The 16,704-nt window shown below is 33.6% G+C and overlaps 2 protein-coding genes across 2 annotated transcripts; both read right to left on the bottom strand.

The window, feature by feature from the left end:
- Positions 1–574: 574 nt before the first annotated feature.
- LOC141596667 (uncharacterized) lies at positions 575–4,253 on the bottom strand. Its single transcript, XM_074416887.1, has 8 exons — positions 4,152–4,253; positions 3,042–3,394; positions 2,531–2,600; positions 2,128–2,183; positions 1,942–2,017; positions 1,779–1,815; positions 1,090–1,204; positions 575–983 (listed from the first exon to the last, which is right to left on the bottom strand). Exons 2-8 carry the CDS (start codon positions 3,323–3,325, stop codon positions 743–745), a joined length of 879 nt encoding a protein of 292 aa, XP_074272988.1. The 5' UTR covers positions 3,326–3,394; positions 4,152–4,253; the 3' UTR covers positions 575–742.
- A 464-nt stretch (positions 4,254–4,717) lies between these two features.
- Positions 4,718–10,850, bottom strand: LOC141596666 (uncharacterized). Its single transcript, XM_074416886.1, has 8 exons — positions 10,621–10,850; positions 9,579–9,641; positions 9,313–9,457; positions 9,161–9,234; positions 8,601–9,074; positions 7,409–7,939; positions 7,111–7,323; positions 4,718–5,552 (listed from the first exon to the last, which is right to left on the bottom strand). The coding sequence occupies exons 1-8, from the start codon at positions 10,657–10,659 to the stop codon at positions 4,950–4,952; spliced, it is 2,142 nt and encodes a 713-aa protein (XP_074272987.1). The 5' UTR covers positions 10,660–10,850; the 3' UTR covers positions 4,718–4,949.
- Between the last annotated feature and the right edge of the window lie 5,854 nt (positions 10,851–16,704).

Raw genomic sequence — 16,704 nt, 5'->3', positions numbered from 1 at the left:
TAAGCGGAGACTGTATAACAGTAATAGATTTTGTTATGCTCCATGTCATTTGCATCGAATTTAGATTAAGTAGTTGTTAAAATATCATAAACAAGGGTATGTGTACAACCATAGTACGGAGTACTAAATTACTATACATATTTTTGAAATGATTTTCGAGACTGAAAAAAAATTTAAAACCAAACAAAACTTGTGGAACATTTTTGGGTGGTCGACTTTAGATTATGATGACATGCTTGGGTAATACGGAGTAACTAATAAGCGATGCCCAAATTGGATTGTAGTCTACCAAACAGATGAAAATAGATTGGTTTACTTTTCTGCGGACCAAACGTTACTCATATACTCCATCAAAGACTAAGGAGTTAGTCTAGCGGAGGCGCCGATCATAACAAACATGGGAAAATATTCCTGCAAATGAAATCATTTTTGGAAGACATGTATCTCCAGTATATCGAAGGAGTATATGGACATTTAAGTATATGTACAAAAAGACCCGACATTAACCCACTCGCTAAAGGTGGGTAGCTTGAAAATTTCGGAAAAAGAACCAACAATACACAACACAAAACCAATCATAAACAGTACGAGGGGGACATTTTCAATATGGACATATTAGCAAATGTATGAATTTTAGTCGTTGCCAAAATGTTAAAATTAGTACACTAAAACTAGATGAAATAATCTACAGGAGTAACGAGAGCTCGTTTTGAAGCATAGTAATAGCGTCAGGCTAAAAGATTCACAGTTCATCATGCAAGACATGTTCAGCCGGATTATCCACAAGAGCAGGAGGGATATTATCATGCTGCAGGACATTAATCACATCAGGTACCTGTTGTTGACCGATACCTGCCCTTCTAACCATGCCGCCTTTTATGGAAGCAACCACTAACCGTTGAAGCTTGAGTATTCCAATACGCTTTGATACGACATATAGAACGGCTAGAGAAAAAGCTAGAAACCCTACGATAATTATAACCCTGCAAAACGGAAAAGAGAGAGGAAATGGGAGTTTTTAACAACATACCAGCTAGGTCAAATGACGAGGGAAATCAGTGGAAAATAGACAGAGGAGAGTTCACCTACCGGTCAATAATATCTTGGCGTTGCATTGTAGAAAGCAAGTTTCGTGTTCGACTAAGAAGTGATTTGTGACCCGTATACTCCTTTTCTGCTTTCTTCAGTACTCCAGTCGAGTCCTCTACAGGCAAAAAAGAAGATGGGCAACTTTTATCACATATCACTACAAAACCAACTTTTCTGGGTGTAAAGGACTAAAGGGGCAGTTTCGCTGATGATCCGGCTCAAAATCAAGTCAGGAATATCATCACTCAATGACTTTACTCTTAGTTGCATTTATAGCACTACAACATTCGTGAAGCAAAGTTGAAGTCCTGGTGAACTACAAGTCTACAAGAGCTCTCTTTTTTGAGTCAACAAAGAATTAATATGAAGCAGCTTTCAAGATTTAGTGTCGCATACTAGCGTATATTTTTAGGGAAACAGCTGAACTTTACTGTACAACAAATACTCATAATCTACATCTTTGCTGTTATCTACTTCATCCTACTGTGGCCTTCTGTTTTCTCAATCAATTATTTTTCAAAATAATTTTAACTGTTACTAAAAGCCTCCAAATAAAGAGCAATCAAGATTAAAGAAAATACCAATTGCATAGATGAAAAGGCGGACAAAAAACGAGGACAAAAGTGAGAGATTCTAAACAAGAATAGGTCGAATGCAACGCAATAGTGTGGAGAGTTAAGATTACGTACCAAAAGTCATTAATGTACTTGCACTCCTTTCCACCTCCTACACTTTGACAAAGATAAGTATGGAGGGAAAAGGTTAATGTCACTGTAGAGAAACACTACATCTTTTACGGGAATAATAATAAAAGCAATTTATAATTGAATGTTGCAAGATCCAGCTAGAAACCTGGTGCATCAGTTGGCGAGTGCGACGGAGACTCTCAGTGATGCTTTCTGCCGCAAATGTCATCCCAGCCTTGGTCCTGAATTAAAACGATTGTAAAACTCAATTAGGTCAGGTATATAGCTAATTGGCTATATGCAAGTATTGCGGACAATGGGTCCTAATTTGAGAGTAACTTGAAGGGCATACTGTAAATTGCGCCTGCGTGTTGTAGACTCACTGCCTCCTCCGAATAGAAGTTCTCTCTGCAATACATAAGCACAACAAATTATATGAGAGTTTTTTCATATAAAAGATCAATCGATTAAACCTGTAATTACAGGAGTCTTAAATAAGGAATTGGATTGGTCTCACATTTGATACCATCTAGTACAAGACTCACTAATCAGTAAAGAACATTTGTTATAAAAACGAGAATAACAAAGAAAATCATTCCTCGAAGCAATCTGCCAAGTGGAAAACAAGTTGGGCATAAACTTGGCTAAATCACATTTCCCTAGAATAGTAAGCAACGAGAAGACGTAGACAGTGCCATTGCAAAAATAAAGGTCATTAGCCATTAACTGCAGAATAAATGGGAACAATTGATTACCTCTTCCTGGGCCGTTTTCCTCATATTTGCTTTTGCTTGGAGATTAGCATTCCTCAAGGCAAGACGCAAGCTGCAGAAAAATGATTAAAAGTGTATAATTGCTAGCAGGCAAGATGGTGTATTAGGTACATTGCTCAGACTCGGGATGTCTAATGAGAAACTTACAGGTTTTGCAGTTACGCTTGTTTAGATTGAGAGAAGGAAAGGGAGGAAAGAGCGGTGGGCAATTTTATTTATTTGATTAATAAACAACAAGGTTCGAGGGAAATGGTGAAATCCATTTTTCATCCTACAAATAATTAAAACCTTTCAAACATAGGAAAGATTTGGACGGATAACATTCGTAACCCCTCCCTAGTCCCTCCTTTCCATTCTTACCCTTCATTCCAATTATTCTATCCAAAAGCCCGTAATGTTCTTCGAAGAAGAATCGTAATGAACAGCCGTTTTTCTCAATTCTTCTTATTCTGTTTTGTTCACTAGAAGTGAGGATGGTATTCTGTTCACTTACCTTTGTATTTGATCCTTCCACTTCTCAAGAAGTTCTTGCGCAGATTGAACCTCATCAAATGCCGGAAGTTGTGGAGCCAACACATCCAGCTTAAGCTGCAACGAATTAAGCATAGCCAACCCATCTTGTGCTAAACCATTCAATCTCGGAAGAGAATTCTTCACTTCACTCATTTCTCTGGACTTCCCATACTCTTCAATCTCCCTTATATTTCCTTGAATCCGAGTCCATGTCTCATCCCACTGCTTCTTAACTTCCTCAACAGCCACCACCACCTCATCCATTTCCCCGACTAAATTTCAGAAAACGTCCAGCAACTGACAATCACCTGATATATTCTCCTATATTCATATCTGAAAATTCAGAGACATAATATTCAGAGACGCATTTCGGAGTTTACTGTTCTCCCATCAAGTCAATCTTTCGATATAAAAAGTCGATTAACAAGGATCTATAGTACTCTACACAATACAACAACAACATTAGAGCCTTGATCCCAAAATGATTTGAGGTCGGCTGACATGAATCATCCTTTCGAACCGTCCATGGGTGAACGCACGCCTCAAAATGAGAATAAAAAAAGGGGAAATGAAAAACAAAAAGGAAGAACGAAAATGTAATGGAACAACATTTCAATTCTAGAATGTGAAATAACAAAATTCCAAACCCTAATCTTAACAACAACAAAAATTGGATTGAAATACAATGGCAAAAAGGCGGCGACATTTGTAATCTACGGACGCTTAACTAATGGACAAAATAAGGGATTCTCCAAACGGACAGTTAAGGGAATTGAGTTATCGTGACGAATCGGAAACTCTAACCCACTAAAATCAACAATGATGAACAGCTAATCTATATATCTAAGAATCATCAAAGTAAAAGACGCAAATTCTTAGTTGACAAGCATAATAATCCTCCTATTTCATACTCTTTATCAGAAATTGAATAATCATATACAAATTCTAGGGTTCCATCAAACTCAAATTCAGTAGCAAATTGATCATACAATACATACATGAATCAATACTGACAAAGTCAATTACGATCAGATTCCTAATTTGGGGGATTTAATCGATCAAATTAGTACAAAACAATTAAGCAACTTACATGAAGGTGTTGAGTCGAGGCGAGACGGTGAGGTTGTCTCGAGAAATCTATCGGCTTGTCGCTATCACATTCAGGACGATTTTTTATACCCTTGATCTGTTGAGTTTGTCTTATTATCTATGCGAGTGTTTTATTTATGTAAGTGATATGTATTTAACTTAATTTAATTTTAAAACGGATATATTTGTCTGAGAAAGACTAATATTGTTTTTAATTAAAAAGAAAAGAGCCAAAAAACCATGTCTTTTGCATTACAAAACTCTAAAATCAAATTAAAAAGACTTAACATTGGCCACCGTCACACCGTGTGCGTCTTCTTTACACAACCAACGACGAACAATCAACATTTCGGTATAATTTTTGAGGAGCGGTTATTTTTAAGGCAAGTTGAATTATTGAATAGGTTTAATTCGCTGAATACGGAGGTAATTGGTTGTTTCTCAACACAACTGATGACTGATGAAGTGATGAGGTAATAGGATAGTTGAAGCAATTTTGTACTGGTGTATGAGTATGTGTATGCGTCCTACTGTCGTGTGTATACGTATTTAAAAAACCAACCGCGATTTACAGTTACAATATTACTGTTTTTTTTTTTTCCTTTAAAAGTTTTGAAGTTTTGTCTTCCAATCCAATGATATTCAAAACAATGTCCACTAATTTGTTCTTTTTCAAGTAGACAATATTTGGTGATATCAGAGGCATCAACACAACAATTTACCAACAAAATCAGAACTTTCTGTGAACTCAAAATGGACACCTTTCAACTTTATAAGGCACAACTACGATTTTCCCACGTTAATTCTGGAGCGCGCTCTTTTCAAGGACACCCTTCTTTAATGCTTTCGGGTCAAGCGGAATTGTGCCTATAGTAAGCATTCCTGAAGATTTACCGACATCGACTTTCACGGGAATCGACCCTACTGTCACGACATTAGCTGGTGCAACTGTAGTTCTTGGAGCCGGAGCCGAAGCCGATGTTGGTGGATTCTGTTCAGTCTGATGCTTAGGATGAATACTTAACGAGCCAATCTTCAGGGTAGAGACATTATCAACAGGTTTTACTTCAATGGAGCTCTGCCTTGTACTTTCTGCACAAAATTTCTCAGAAGATCCAATCGGCTTTTCTGGAGTCCTCGAGTTGTCGGATTGTGCAATCTTCTCCACCCATGACCCTACTCCATCTTCTTTCACTGAACGATCAGCCACATAATTTACCTTGATGGGCTGCTGAAATTGATGTACATGGGCATGTCCATTAGCCCTGCGAAGTAAACGTGCTCTTTCTTCATACATAATTTTCTGCCGATTTTCATAGTAGATGAAGTCATCCAACAAAGACGTCCTGGATGTATAATTCTTGAACACTTTAAGCATTTCCAGACCAGGCTTATACAGTATCTGCGAATGCAATATTATAAAGCTGAGAGTCTGAGACGAGGAATATGCATCTATACGGATATATAAATGTTACAAGATGAAAAAATAAAAAGCCCGGGGATCTAAAAACACCGAGTATACATCTATGAAGAAGAAAAAGTAAACCAATTTAACCAAATGATCAGAGCTAAAAGCGGAAAATGGAATCATAAACAGCACATTCAAGTTTTCAAAATCAGGTTTTCAAAACTCAGAAGTTATGACAGACTACAGCAGTAATCTACCTCACTACCTCACTGGTCATATACCAATCCGTTTACTTTGAAAACCCGGACAATGAAACAATCATTGACCACATCAGCAAGTGCCTATTCGTAATTTAGACTATTAACTACTCCGTATACAGTCCATAAAAGCTCATTAAGAAGAATAGGTAAGCCTGAATCATCAGTTCGTAACTAAGAGTTGCTGAAAGTCTTGGATAAAGTGAGAAACATAATAATGCTTATCATGTTGCTCCTTAACTAAAATGAACTGGTCATGATACTCCCTCCCATTTTTACTGTTCTTAATTTTCTATTTACAGAAAATTTTCAATGTTCTTCACATTTCTTTTTCATTCCTTATTTAACAAACTTTTCATGATAAAACTACTAGTTTGTCCTAATAACTATAAATCGCATATTTACAATACCCTCACAAATCCCATTACCACTTTCATAAACATGTTGACTAAGCAAACACAAACCATACGAAAAACCTTTAATTAACCACCCAATTGACCCTATCAACCTCGCACTTCCAAACATCAACTACACCTAGAATTGCTCAGACACGGCCACACGGGTATGGACATCTAATACTAGTTTGTCCTAATAACTATAACAAGTACCCCGGATGGCTTTAAACAATATTTATACAATAGTTTTAAGAGGGATAGAGAAATGTATGGAACGTGAGACTTAATATCATCAAAAACTACACTCTGTCTCGAACAGGTCCCTCTTCCTCATCGTTGATGTTTGGAAGTGCGAGGTTGAGTGTTTCCCCAAGGAGAAGTGTCAGGTACATATTCCATATGGAGATCATTGAGTGTTGTGACAAGCAAGTATATCACTTAAAAAATGAAGAGTCAGGTAGAACAAAAGTCCACACCTCTCTCCACCATTCAAAAACCAACCACCAAGTCACTCTATTGAACATTAAATGCCTTCTTCGATTGTTCGTAGGGGTGGTTGATCTCGTATGGTGGCAGTGTTTGAGTTGATTGTGGCAGCCAGAAGCGTGGGTTGGTAGTTGTGACGGGATTACAATTTCACCATACAAGGTTTGTTTAAATGTTAACCTTCTTTCCTATCTACGTTATGCTTTGATATAATTTGTCCCCCACTTGCCCACTTTGCCGCTTTTCTTGGCTTATTATATTATATTCCACCTAAATCTTTGAGCAAACTAGAAGTAATGCCTTCTTTGATTTGGCTTATAATACCCACACTTTAGTCTATGTGCAAAAACGTTGGAAAAAAATAAAAATTGGAAGTGAGTAACAAGTAACATAAAAAGGAGCTGCGTTGCAAACCTCTTGAGTATCTCTGCTATTAGTCACTGGCTTATGCTCGTTATTTTCCAATATAATGTGGCGAAAAGTGGGGTTTGGCGCATCTTTTATAATATGCCACTTCACAGGGAAACTGCCACTCCATTTATCTTGCTGCCAGAAATCCATATCTTTGTCGAAGTCAACAGGACCAAGCATCTGTGCAACACCACAGAACTGACCACTTGCATTGACCTGTACATGAAGGACTAAATAAGGAAAGGCACCAAGAAGGAGTATTAAGAAGTATTGCCTTAAACTTAAAACAAGAAATACTTACCGAAAAGAATAGGAAGATGGGACACCCTCTTGGTTTTCCAAGAGCTGCTTTTTGTGCATCTTCATAAGCACAGTTTAGCTTCTTGTTACCATTAGGAGTTGATGACCAAACATTGTACTTTATACTCTTATGAACATCATCCTCACTATATGATTTAATGACAAAAAATTTTGCATCAGCATACTCCAAGGGAAAGTCATCCTTGTTGTACTGATCAGCAGATATTACAATATTTCCTTCAGAATTGCAGTTCGTAGCCTTTGTGGTGTAAGCTTTCACAATGATTTGATTTTTCGATTTGTTGGTTCTTGGACCACGATTCTGCTCAATCAGTGGATCTGGACCTCCATTTAAGTCGGTGAAAGTTTTTCTATGATAAAAATTGGACCACGAGTCACTCATAATTGCTTGGCCATTGGTGGATGATGCGTACTCTGATAAACTAGCAGCAGCTGGGTATGAAAATTTTGATGGGTTAGCTTTAGGGAGAAGCTTTGCAACAGACTGGAGAGAGCTTGATGTACTTGCACTCTGAAAATTAATAAGAAACATATTTCAGCAATTGGAGACATAAAACGAGGGGAGATGTATAAAATATGGCAAGGTAAGAAATATCATATGTTAGATTAGAAAACATGGAATACATTACTCACAAACATAAACCATTAGTCAGCCTCCTAAGAGAGACATCCAACTAAACAATTTTTTTTTTAATACGAGGGTCAAAAGATTTAAAAAATAATAATAAAAAAAAAATCCAAGTCACTATGTAACATGAAATATAAAGCTTAGGCTTGAGCTCAGGTTTTCCAAATCCGAGCTGACTCCTTAAGACTCCAATTAATAGCTGGTTTGGGCTTTCTTTTCTTTTTTAATAATTTCAAAGTATAGTTACTTTTAATTAAACTGGAAGAAATAATGACTTAATCTAAGCTTCAGCCAAATTTCATTTTGTTTGGAGCTGCGCTCAAGCTTAAAAATTTTAGGATCGACGAGCTTCAAGTCAAGCCCAAGCACGAACTCATACTTCCTAGCCAACCACGAGTCCTCTGAACTAAAGCTCAAGCTCACATTAGACTACTGGTTACACAGTCAGACCCCTAAAATTCAGTCCTTCCTCTTCACATCACACGAAAGATTCCCCTAAAGTAACACTGGAAAAGGCTGGCATCATTTAAACTTTAAAGCACACCTGCGGCATATGAGATGTAGCAGAAACTCCATGACCGTTATTTGTCACAGAACGTCTAGTTGCTCTGACATTTGCTTCAGAAATATGTGATGCGGCCTTCAATGTATTAGTCTGACTAGATGTGGCTTTTGATGGTTTCACCGAGGAAGAAGCAGGGTTAAAAGCGTAGGAGCGTTTCACACTTGCAGCATTAGCACGATGCATTGTAGATGGCCCAACATCTGAGATTGTGTCTGTCGAGCTATTTGGAAGAGCATTTGTACCAGACTGAACAAGAACAGGAAAGTATCCAGGAGAAGTGACGGGGTCGGAGTAAGGAGAGAGATAATACGGTTGTGTCCCAATACAAGAGCCATCAGCTCCTATCATAGCACCAGGTATGTACGGATTGTACGGATTAAAGGGAGATTCTCCATAACCATAGTTAGGCGTATAATATATATAAGGCAAGCTTTCTGCTTGTGTACCCTGAGCCTGTGCAGAGAAGAGAAGCATTACGAAAGATACAATACTTAAAGAACGCAATCAGAAAATTAAGCAAACAAAATGACCAAGCTCACCATATATTGCACATCTGCACCATCTGAACCAAATACACTATGTTGTTCATCCCATTCACCAGATGATTCAAACCCTGCCAATGTAAGATAAAGAAACATGAGACCATGCAATATGGAACAATTTCACACATACAAGGACTGTGACACATTACCTGAACAATAATAGCCATAACCCGCGGCATTAGGATAGTATAAGCTTGGATCAACCATATATTCTGACGTTCTGTCATTGTTCATGGTTTCTATATTTGCATAGAATGGACTGGGCAAACGTGGGTTCAGTTCAGAACCTTGCAACTGAGAGACAACACAAGATATATCAAAGTGAGAATAGTTACTTGTACAGAAACAATTTCAAAGAATAAAATGAGCAAGTAAAAATTCACAGTTCCAATAACAAGAATCTAAAAAGGGTTACCGTATAGGTGTCGGCAATCCCATTATCCTGGACAGTATACATCTCATATACAGAACTGCCACCCTAGAATGGAGTAACAATACTATTAGCGAAGCATACATGGAATATCAAGCAGCAAACAATAAACTAACCACCAAAAGTAGCATAAAAGCCGTCTAGAAGTACAGAAGTCTACTTCCGTGAATAATCGAAACATAGCTAATACAAGTCGAACCCCTAACCTCTCGTTACCATTTCAAAGTATTTACCACCGCACCAACTTAACACAACTGCCGGTTTCCTATTGTAAAATCTAGATATCAATTTTCAATAGGGGTTCAATTTGACTCCATGAACCCCCGTTGAAAATGCCACTGATTGTTTGGGTTGTCTTAACATAACTGCCGGTTTCCTATTGTAAAATCTAGATATCAATTTTTCAGTGGGGGTTCAATTGGACCCCATCGAAAAACGCCACTGATTGTTTGTGTTATCATACGAAGACAAAATTCCCATGAACGTTAATTAATAAATTGATATGAATTAACAATTAGTGCGAATTGGGTAAAGATGTTTGGTTGCGACAATGGAATCAATTGTAATTCATACAGGTTACATTAAAGATTTTCTAGGTTATATAAGAATTAGAGTTCCATATGAATTTGGCAACGAGATAATAATCCGCTCCCAATTCCTAGGATGTTCAATTAACAATAAATTAGAAGAATAGGAGTTCCATATGAATTTGGCATCGAGATAATAACCCGTTCCCAATTCCTAAGATGTTCAATTCACAATAAATTACGTAGGCAACCAAACAAACCCTAATAGTACCGCGTAGAAGTGCACAATTGCATACACTCAAACCTAACAAAGCAAATTCAAACTGACAGAAATTGATACAACTTGGTAAACTAAATAATTCAACTTCTGTACAAATTACACACATGCTAAATTCATCAAGTTTAGCAGAGATAATGCTTAATTAACTGCAATTTCTAAAAAAAACATAATAAATCGCGAAATAATTATACACGGATAGTGCAGAAAAATTGAGACATACCGATGAAGGATAGAGAGGCGAAAGAGTCTTAATCGACATTAATTAATTGGTTGTATGATTATCGTCGATCAACTATGAAGATAATTATTGAGGAATTGAAGATGAACACACACACAAAAAAACCCTAGAAAAATAAATTAAAAAAGAAGTTGAAATAGGAGAAAAGGAAAGAGAGACGGGGTGATGAGAGCAATATGAATCACTGGAGAGATAAAAAGAACGAGGAAGTCTCTTTTAAGACGGTTTATATATCATATCACGAAAGAGTCTTAATATCCTTATTATAGAAAGTGATAATTGTTAAAGTTATTTAGGTAAGGTGTTTTTAGGTAAATAATGCTCGTATAAGACCGGATTATACTAAATAAAAATTAGGTAGTATCTCGCGCTTCGCACAACCTGTTTTAAAGTTTTACTAGTATTGGTGCCCGGCTTCGCCCGGGCTACCTCTACATACCATTAAATTTTTTTTTTTTCATTAAATAAAATTACTTAAAGTTGCATAACCCATAAATTTATCAATAATATATTTTTTTATAACATATCCTAAATTTACGATGAAATAATTTTGAGACAAATTCACTACTCCCGCTATTAATATTTTACTCTTATTAATGAAACAATAGTAATAACATTTCACTGCTAGCTCGTAATCATTGTTAATTTCACTACTCCCGCCGTAATTATTGTTACTGTCATTACTGCCGCATTAATATTGATAATTTCACTACTCCCGCCGTAATTATTGTTACTTTCACTATGAGTGATTACTATCATATAACTATATGCATTAAATCAAATCGAAAGAACTATGCAATATTATATATTATGAAATCTAACTTGAATTATTTATAACCTACTTATTATATTTTTGTATGTTAAATAATTAACATCTCTATACATCTAATAAACTATAAAGTTTAATAAAATTGCATGGATTTTAAATTTAATATACAATTTTATGATGATACATAAATGTGCATGTTTATACTAATTAATTATTTTATTTTAAGGAAATTGACCATCTTCTAGTCTTCTATAAATATTTAGGAAAATTAATATGCATATTCTCTCTTTTAGTCTCCTTGAAATTAACCATTTTAATTAATTGTTTTATTTTAAGAAAATTGACCATCTTAATTAATTATTTTACTAGTTTTCTTGTCCGTTGCACGGATATTAAAACAATGTGTGATAAATTTCATAATAAAATGTAATATAGACATATAGTACATCGTTCATGTCTAAGATTTTATGTATGCTGTATGACCAACAAATAATTCCCGTTAACATAATATTGACATAAGAATAAAAGAGTGTTTGATTAATAAAATACTTTTTTTTAGGAAAATAAAACCAATATGAAGTTTATATATATGATACTTGGACTGATAGTTTTTAGAATTTTTTCATTAATACATGTTTGTTTTTCAATTGGTCAAGGAAAACAATAATATTTAATCAAAATAATCAACTCAATGATGCAACAAATCTCATTCTTTCAAATAACAAGAATCCATTTTTGAAATAATGGTCAAAAATAAAATATTTGTCGTTTTGGGTCGGTTTTGAAAATATTTGTCAAAATGGTGTCCACGTAGGCTCGGGATTTCTGGACATAAAACACGTCACTACCAATGGCGTGTTTATAATGAGTACAGAAAGAAACTTCATTAAAAAATGGACTAAAACAAACACGCCATTGGGAATGGCGGGTTTCGGAGGGGAAACACGCCACCCCTAATGGCGTGTCTTATGTAATTTTTTTTTTTTTTTTTTAAGTTCAGTCAGTTGAGGAAAAAAATTGTTGTAAAGACACGCTACTACTAATGGCGTGTTTCCTTCACAAAACACGCCATTAGTAGTGGCGTGTTTCAGGTCTAGAAATCCCGAGCCTACGTGGATACCATTTTGACAAATATTTTCAAAACCGACCCAAAACGAAAAATATTTTATTTTGACCATTATTTCAAAAATGGACTCAAATAACAACCATAATTTAATCATTGTTGGATAAAATTGTAATTATGTAAAAACTTTTAGAGGTAGTTAGATAGTTATATCTCCCGGACAAACTATAGAAGTACGCTTGAATGTGAACCAAATTCCAACGCAATACTACATGGATAGGCCTGCTTATGCACCCTTACTTCTAGAAAAATCCACCATCCAATGAAAACTAACTCTTGCTCTCGACAATGTTGTTTTTTTAGGATAATAAACCAATATGAAGTTTATATATGATACTTGGGACTGAGAGTTTTTAGATTTTGTTCATTAATACCTGTTTGTTTTTTAATGAGTCAAGAAAACAATAATATCTACTTTGCATAATCAACTCAATGATGCAACAAATCTCCTTCTTTAGAATAACAATCATTATTTAATCATTGTTGGATCAAATGGTAGTTACGTAAAAACATTTACAGGTAGTTAAATGTTATATTTCCCGGTCAAATTATAGACGTACCTTTGAATGTGAAAATTCCAACGCGATACTACATGGCTGGGGCTGCTTATGACACCCCCCTATAACAATAGTCTTGCCCCTCATATTCTCATTTAAAACAAAATCCTCCACGCAGACCCCTATTTTTCTTACCTATTCACACACATGATCTAAAACAATCTCATCCCTTGAAAGATCGATCCTTGTTTTCGAAACTTCTCTCAAATTTATCCAACCAAGTGAAAAATTAAACCCCTACTTCTAGAAAAATCCACAATCCAATGACAACTAACCTTTACTCTCGACAATGTTGTTAGAGTTAAGATTTTACTTTAATTTGGATTGATGGGGTCAAGATTAAGTTTATCAGTATGATCTTTTGAAATTTCTTGTTATTATTCATGGTACCCATATGTTTTAATGCAAGCGATATTTTGCTGATAAATAACCTTATTTATTATCGCTATCCTCGTTAAACTTATCATCCTCCACAAATGCATCCTCCCTCCACCCCACTGATTTACCCGCAAAATAAAACATGAGCCACTGTGATTAGTTCTTACTACTTGAAACAATCTACAATCCACTACCACTATCACTACCTTTCTGCTGCGTTTTATATCTAAGAAGTCATAAATCACATTCACCTCCATGAAACACCAATCTTTACTCTAAATGATATGGATTCTCGTCTCCCTTATCGAAGACAATTTATTTCTCCTTCAACAAAGAAAGTTTAAGAAGCAATCTTCCCTCTTATTTCTCTCCCTTTCCCTTCCTAGTCTTTTTCTCGTCCCCTCCCCTACCCCCATTCCAGATACTCTAACAAAGTGTTTGGGTACTATGTTTGTAAACTGAATAAGTTTGAATATTACATATATACACAAACTTTGCTATTTATTTCATTTTGCATAAATAAATCTTATTACTTCCATCTCAATTTTATTGCCCTTTTTTCTTCAAATTTTATTATCTCATAATTATTATCTCCTTCTAGAACCAACTTGTCACAATCAACCTCATTCCCACTCGAAACAACCTTTAGCGTACTTAGTTCCTTCGGTTCACACATAAAACGGTCTAAAATGCAAAACTTTCATCTCTCTCTTGAAAAGTTCATCTAACTAACAGAAAACTAACCGCTACTTTTTGAACTTCATCATTTTTACATCCCGTAAAGATTAAGTTGAACATGACAAAAAAAATGCAGAAACTTAGATTTTGTTTGATAACGACAGATTGAACATTTTTTTTAACATTTTGAGAGTTTTTACACTATTTAAATAACAAATGTGCTATTTTGAGTGTTGATCATCGACATATTGAAATAGTAGATTGTGGTGTAATTTCCTATTTTACATTATGACCTTTAATTAGTATATTAGAAGAAAATAATTTTTTTTTATCTCTGGGTAAATTAAAGATCGAACTTTATCTTTATCATATTTATAATTAATATTCTTCACTTAAAATATATAAATCTAAGCAAGTTCAAATAAGTTCGATAAAAGTTATAAATCACAAATTGTACGAAGCAGTATAATCAATTTTTTTATTAATATGAAATAAATGTCATAAACTTCATGAGAATATTAATGCGGTAGAGAACTATAGAAGAGTTGGCAAGTACGTGACCCCCTTTTAGGTTTAAATATTTTCATTTATTTTTATATTTTTGCCTAAAGGTAGTTAAAGCATCGTATTATGCATGACGAATATGTCTCACCCTTCCCCAATTCGTATCTCTCCCTAAATTATAGTGATGATGTGCTCAATATACAAAAAAAAAAAATATAGCATCAAGAATAATTAGTTTGCTCCATATAATTGAATAGTACCGTTTTTTATGCATGTAAATTTGTCAAAAGAAAAGTTTAAGAGAGACGGTCTTCACTATGCTGGGGAAAAATGATTTTTTTAATGTTGATTGTTGCTTGAATTGAATCTTAACTTTATACATATTTCTATGATAAGTGTATCTAATTTACCTTCAAGCCTCATTCAAATCTATTTTATTATTCGTGGTACCATTATTTACTTTAAATTGTAAAACAATCGCACAATAATGTTTTTCAAAATATTTACTCATTTGTCATCATATGATATTTCGATTCGCAAATTAGCCTCAACTTTCTTTATTTTTTAATACTCCTTGAAAAATAGATATCAAACTTTGTACTTATCAATAATTTGTGAATATCTTATTTAAATTTTGATTAATATACTTTTATATAATGACAAAAGAATGTAAATAATATAATAATAAATTATCAATAGAAGTTGAAGTGTATTGTGAGGGAAATAACTTTAAAATTAGTAGGAGAAATACATATGACATTTGAAAAATAAACTTCGTATTATGTATAATTAAATATGACATTAGCAATAACAAAAGACGTAGGGGCATATTTCAACGTTCATTTTATTCTTTACATGAGTAAATTCCATGTAGTACTTATTATGCATGCACATTTGTCACAACCCAGTTCGGCATAGGGTCTTTTAACCTCATAATACCTCATTTTTTTTATTCGGAAGTTGTTATAAAATTGATATATTATAAATATATCATAGGTTTTTTTCCTTCTAATTTAATAAAAAGTGAACAAATACTAATGAATAATTTTTTAATATTAATAAATTGTAGATAATTAATTTATTTCTTGTTTCTAATAAATTGTAAAATAGTTAAATAATTTTCATTTCTAATAGGAAAATCATATTCCTGATTATAATATAAAAATTTAAATAATTATTATCTCCTAATTCTAATAGTATAATTAGGAAAAAAAGCCTTAATAAATTGTTACTTTATTTCCTATTTCTAATAGGAAAATTGTAAAATAATTAATTAATTCTCATTTCTAATAGGAAAATTATATTCCTAATTATAATAGAAAAAATTTAAATAATTAGTTATCTCCCAATTCTAATGCTAATAGTATAATTAGAAAAAAAAAAGCCTCCTTTAGTTATATATATATATATATATATATATATATATATATATATATTGATTGCTTGATTGATTGATTTTAAGAAAATTGACCATGTTTAGGAAAATTACCAAGCTTCTATATAATTTAATTTTAACCCAAACTATATAATAATTGCATTGAGATCCCTTAATCGGGTTCATCACATGGTGCTATTGATTTAAAACTATATAGTAAAATTAATTTGTATAACTTTCTTTAATTACATTAAAGTCCCTTGGTTTTTGGATTTAATATATAGTATTGATTATTATAATTGAAGAAAAATAAAATAATTCATATATGACCTTAATATTTTTGCTTATAAATAAAAATAAATTAACTTTTCTCAAATTAAATTATTTTTTTTAGGTTAACTACAATGTTTTAAAATAAAATATATATCATTTTAATTAAAACTAATAAGTGACAATTAGGTGCATGATCAACGTTTTATAAATAAATTTGTGACTGATCAAATATTATATTAATTAAAATAAAATTTATTCGAATAATGCAACAATCAACATTAAGTTCTCAAATTATATCATTTCACGATATGTATTCAAAATCAATTAATATTTGTTCAAAATGATGTAAATATATTTATAAAAATTTTAATTTTTTATATTTATGTATCAAACATACAGGGGTCAAACT

This window comes from Silene latifolia, chromosome 8, assembly GCF_048544455.1.
Source record: "Silene latifolia isolate original U9 population chromosome 8, ASM4854445v1, whole genome shotgun sequence".
Taxonomy (NCBI): domain Eukaryota; kingdom Viridiplantae; phylum Streptophyta; class Magnoliopsida; order Caryophyllales; family Caryophyllaceae; genus Silene; species Silene latifolia.
The sequence above is the reverse complement of the archived record's forward strand: the minus strand, read 5'-3'. Positions and strand labels throughout refer to the sequence as shown.

What these genes read in the sequence shown, in the direction of transcription:
- LOC141596666 (XM_074416886.1), bottom strand. Translation starts at nt 10,659, where the DNA reads ATGTCGATTAAGACTCTTTCGCCTCTCTATCCTTCATCG. An exon ending in TTATGGCTATTATTGTTCAG is followed by an intron (nt 9,235 to 9,312) that starts GTAATGTGTCAC and finishes TTACATTGGCAG; the next exon opens with GGTTTGAATCATCTGGTGAA. An exon ending in ATAGCAGAGATACTCAAGAG is followed by an intron (nt 5,553 to 7,110) that starts GTTTGCAACGCA and finishes TTGCATTCGCAG; the next exon opens with ATACTGTATAAGCCTGGTCT.
- LOC141596667 (XM_074416887.1), bottom strand. Translation starts at nt 3,325, where the DNA reads ATGGATGAGGTGGTGGTGGCTGTTGAGGAAGTTAAGAAGCAGTGGGAT. An exon ending in AAGTACATTAATGACTTTTG is followed by an intron (nt 1,205 to 1,778) that starts GTACGTAATCTT and finishes TTTTGCCTGTAG; the next exon opens with AGGACTCGACTGGAGTACTG. An exon ending in CGCCAAGATATTATTGACCG is followed by an intron (nt 984 to 1,089) that starts GTAGGTGAACTC and finishes TCCGTTTTGCAG; the next exon opens with GGTTATAATTATCGTAGGGT.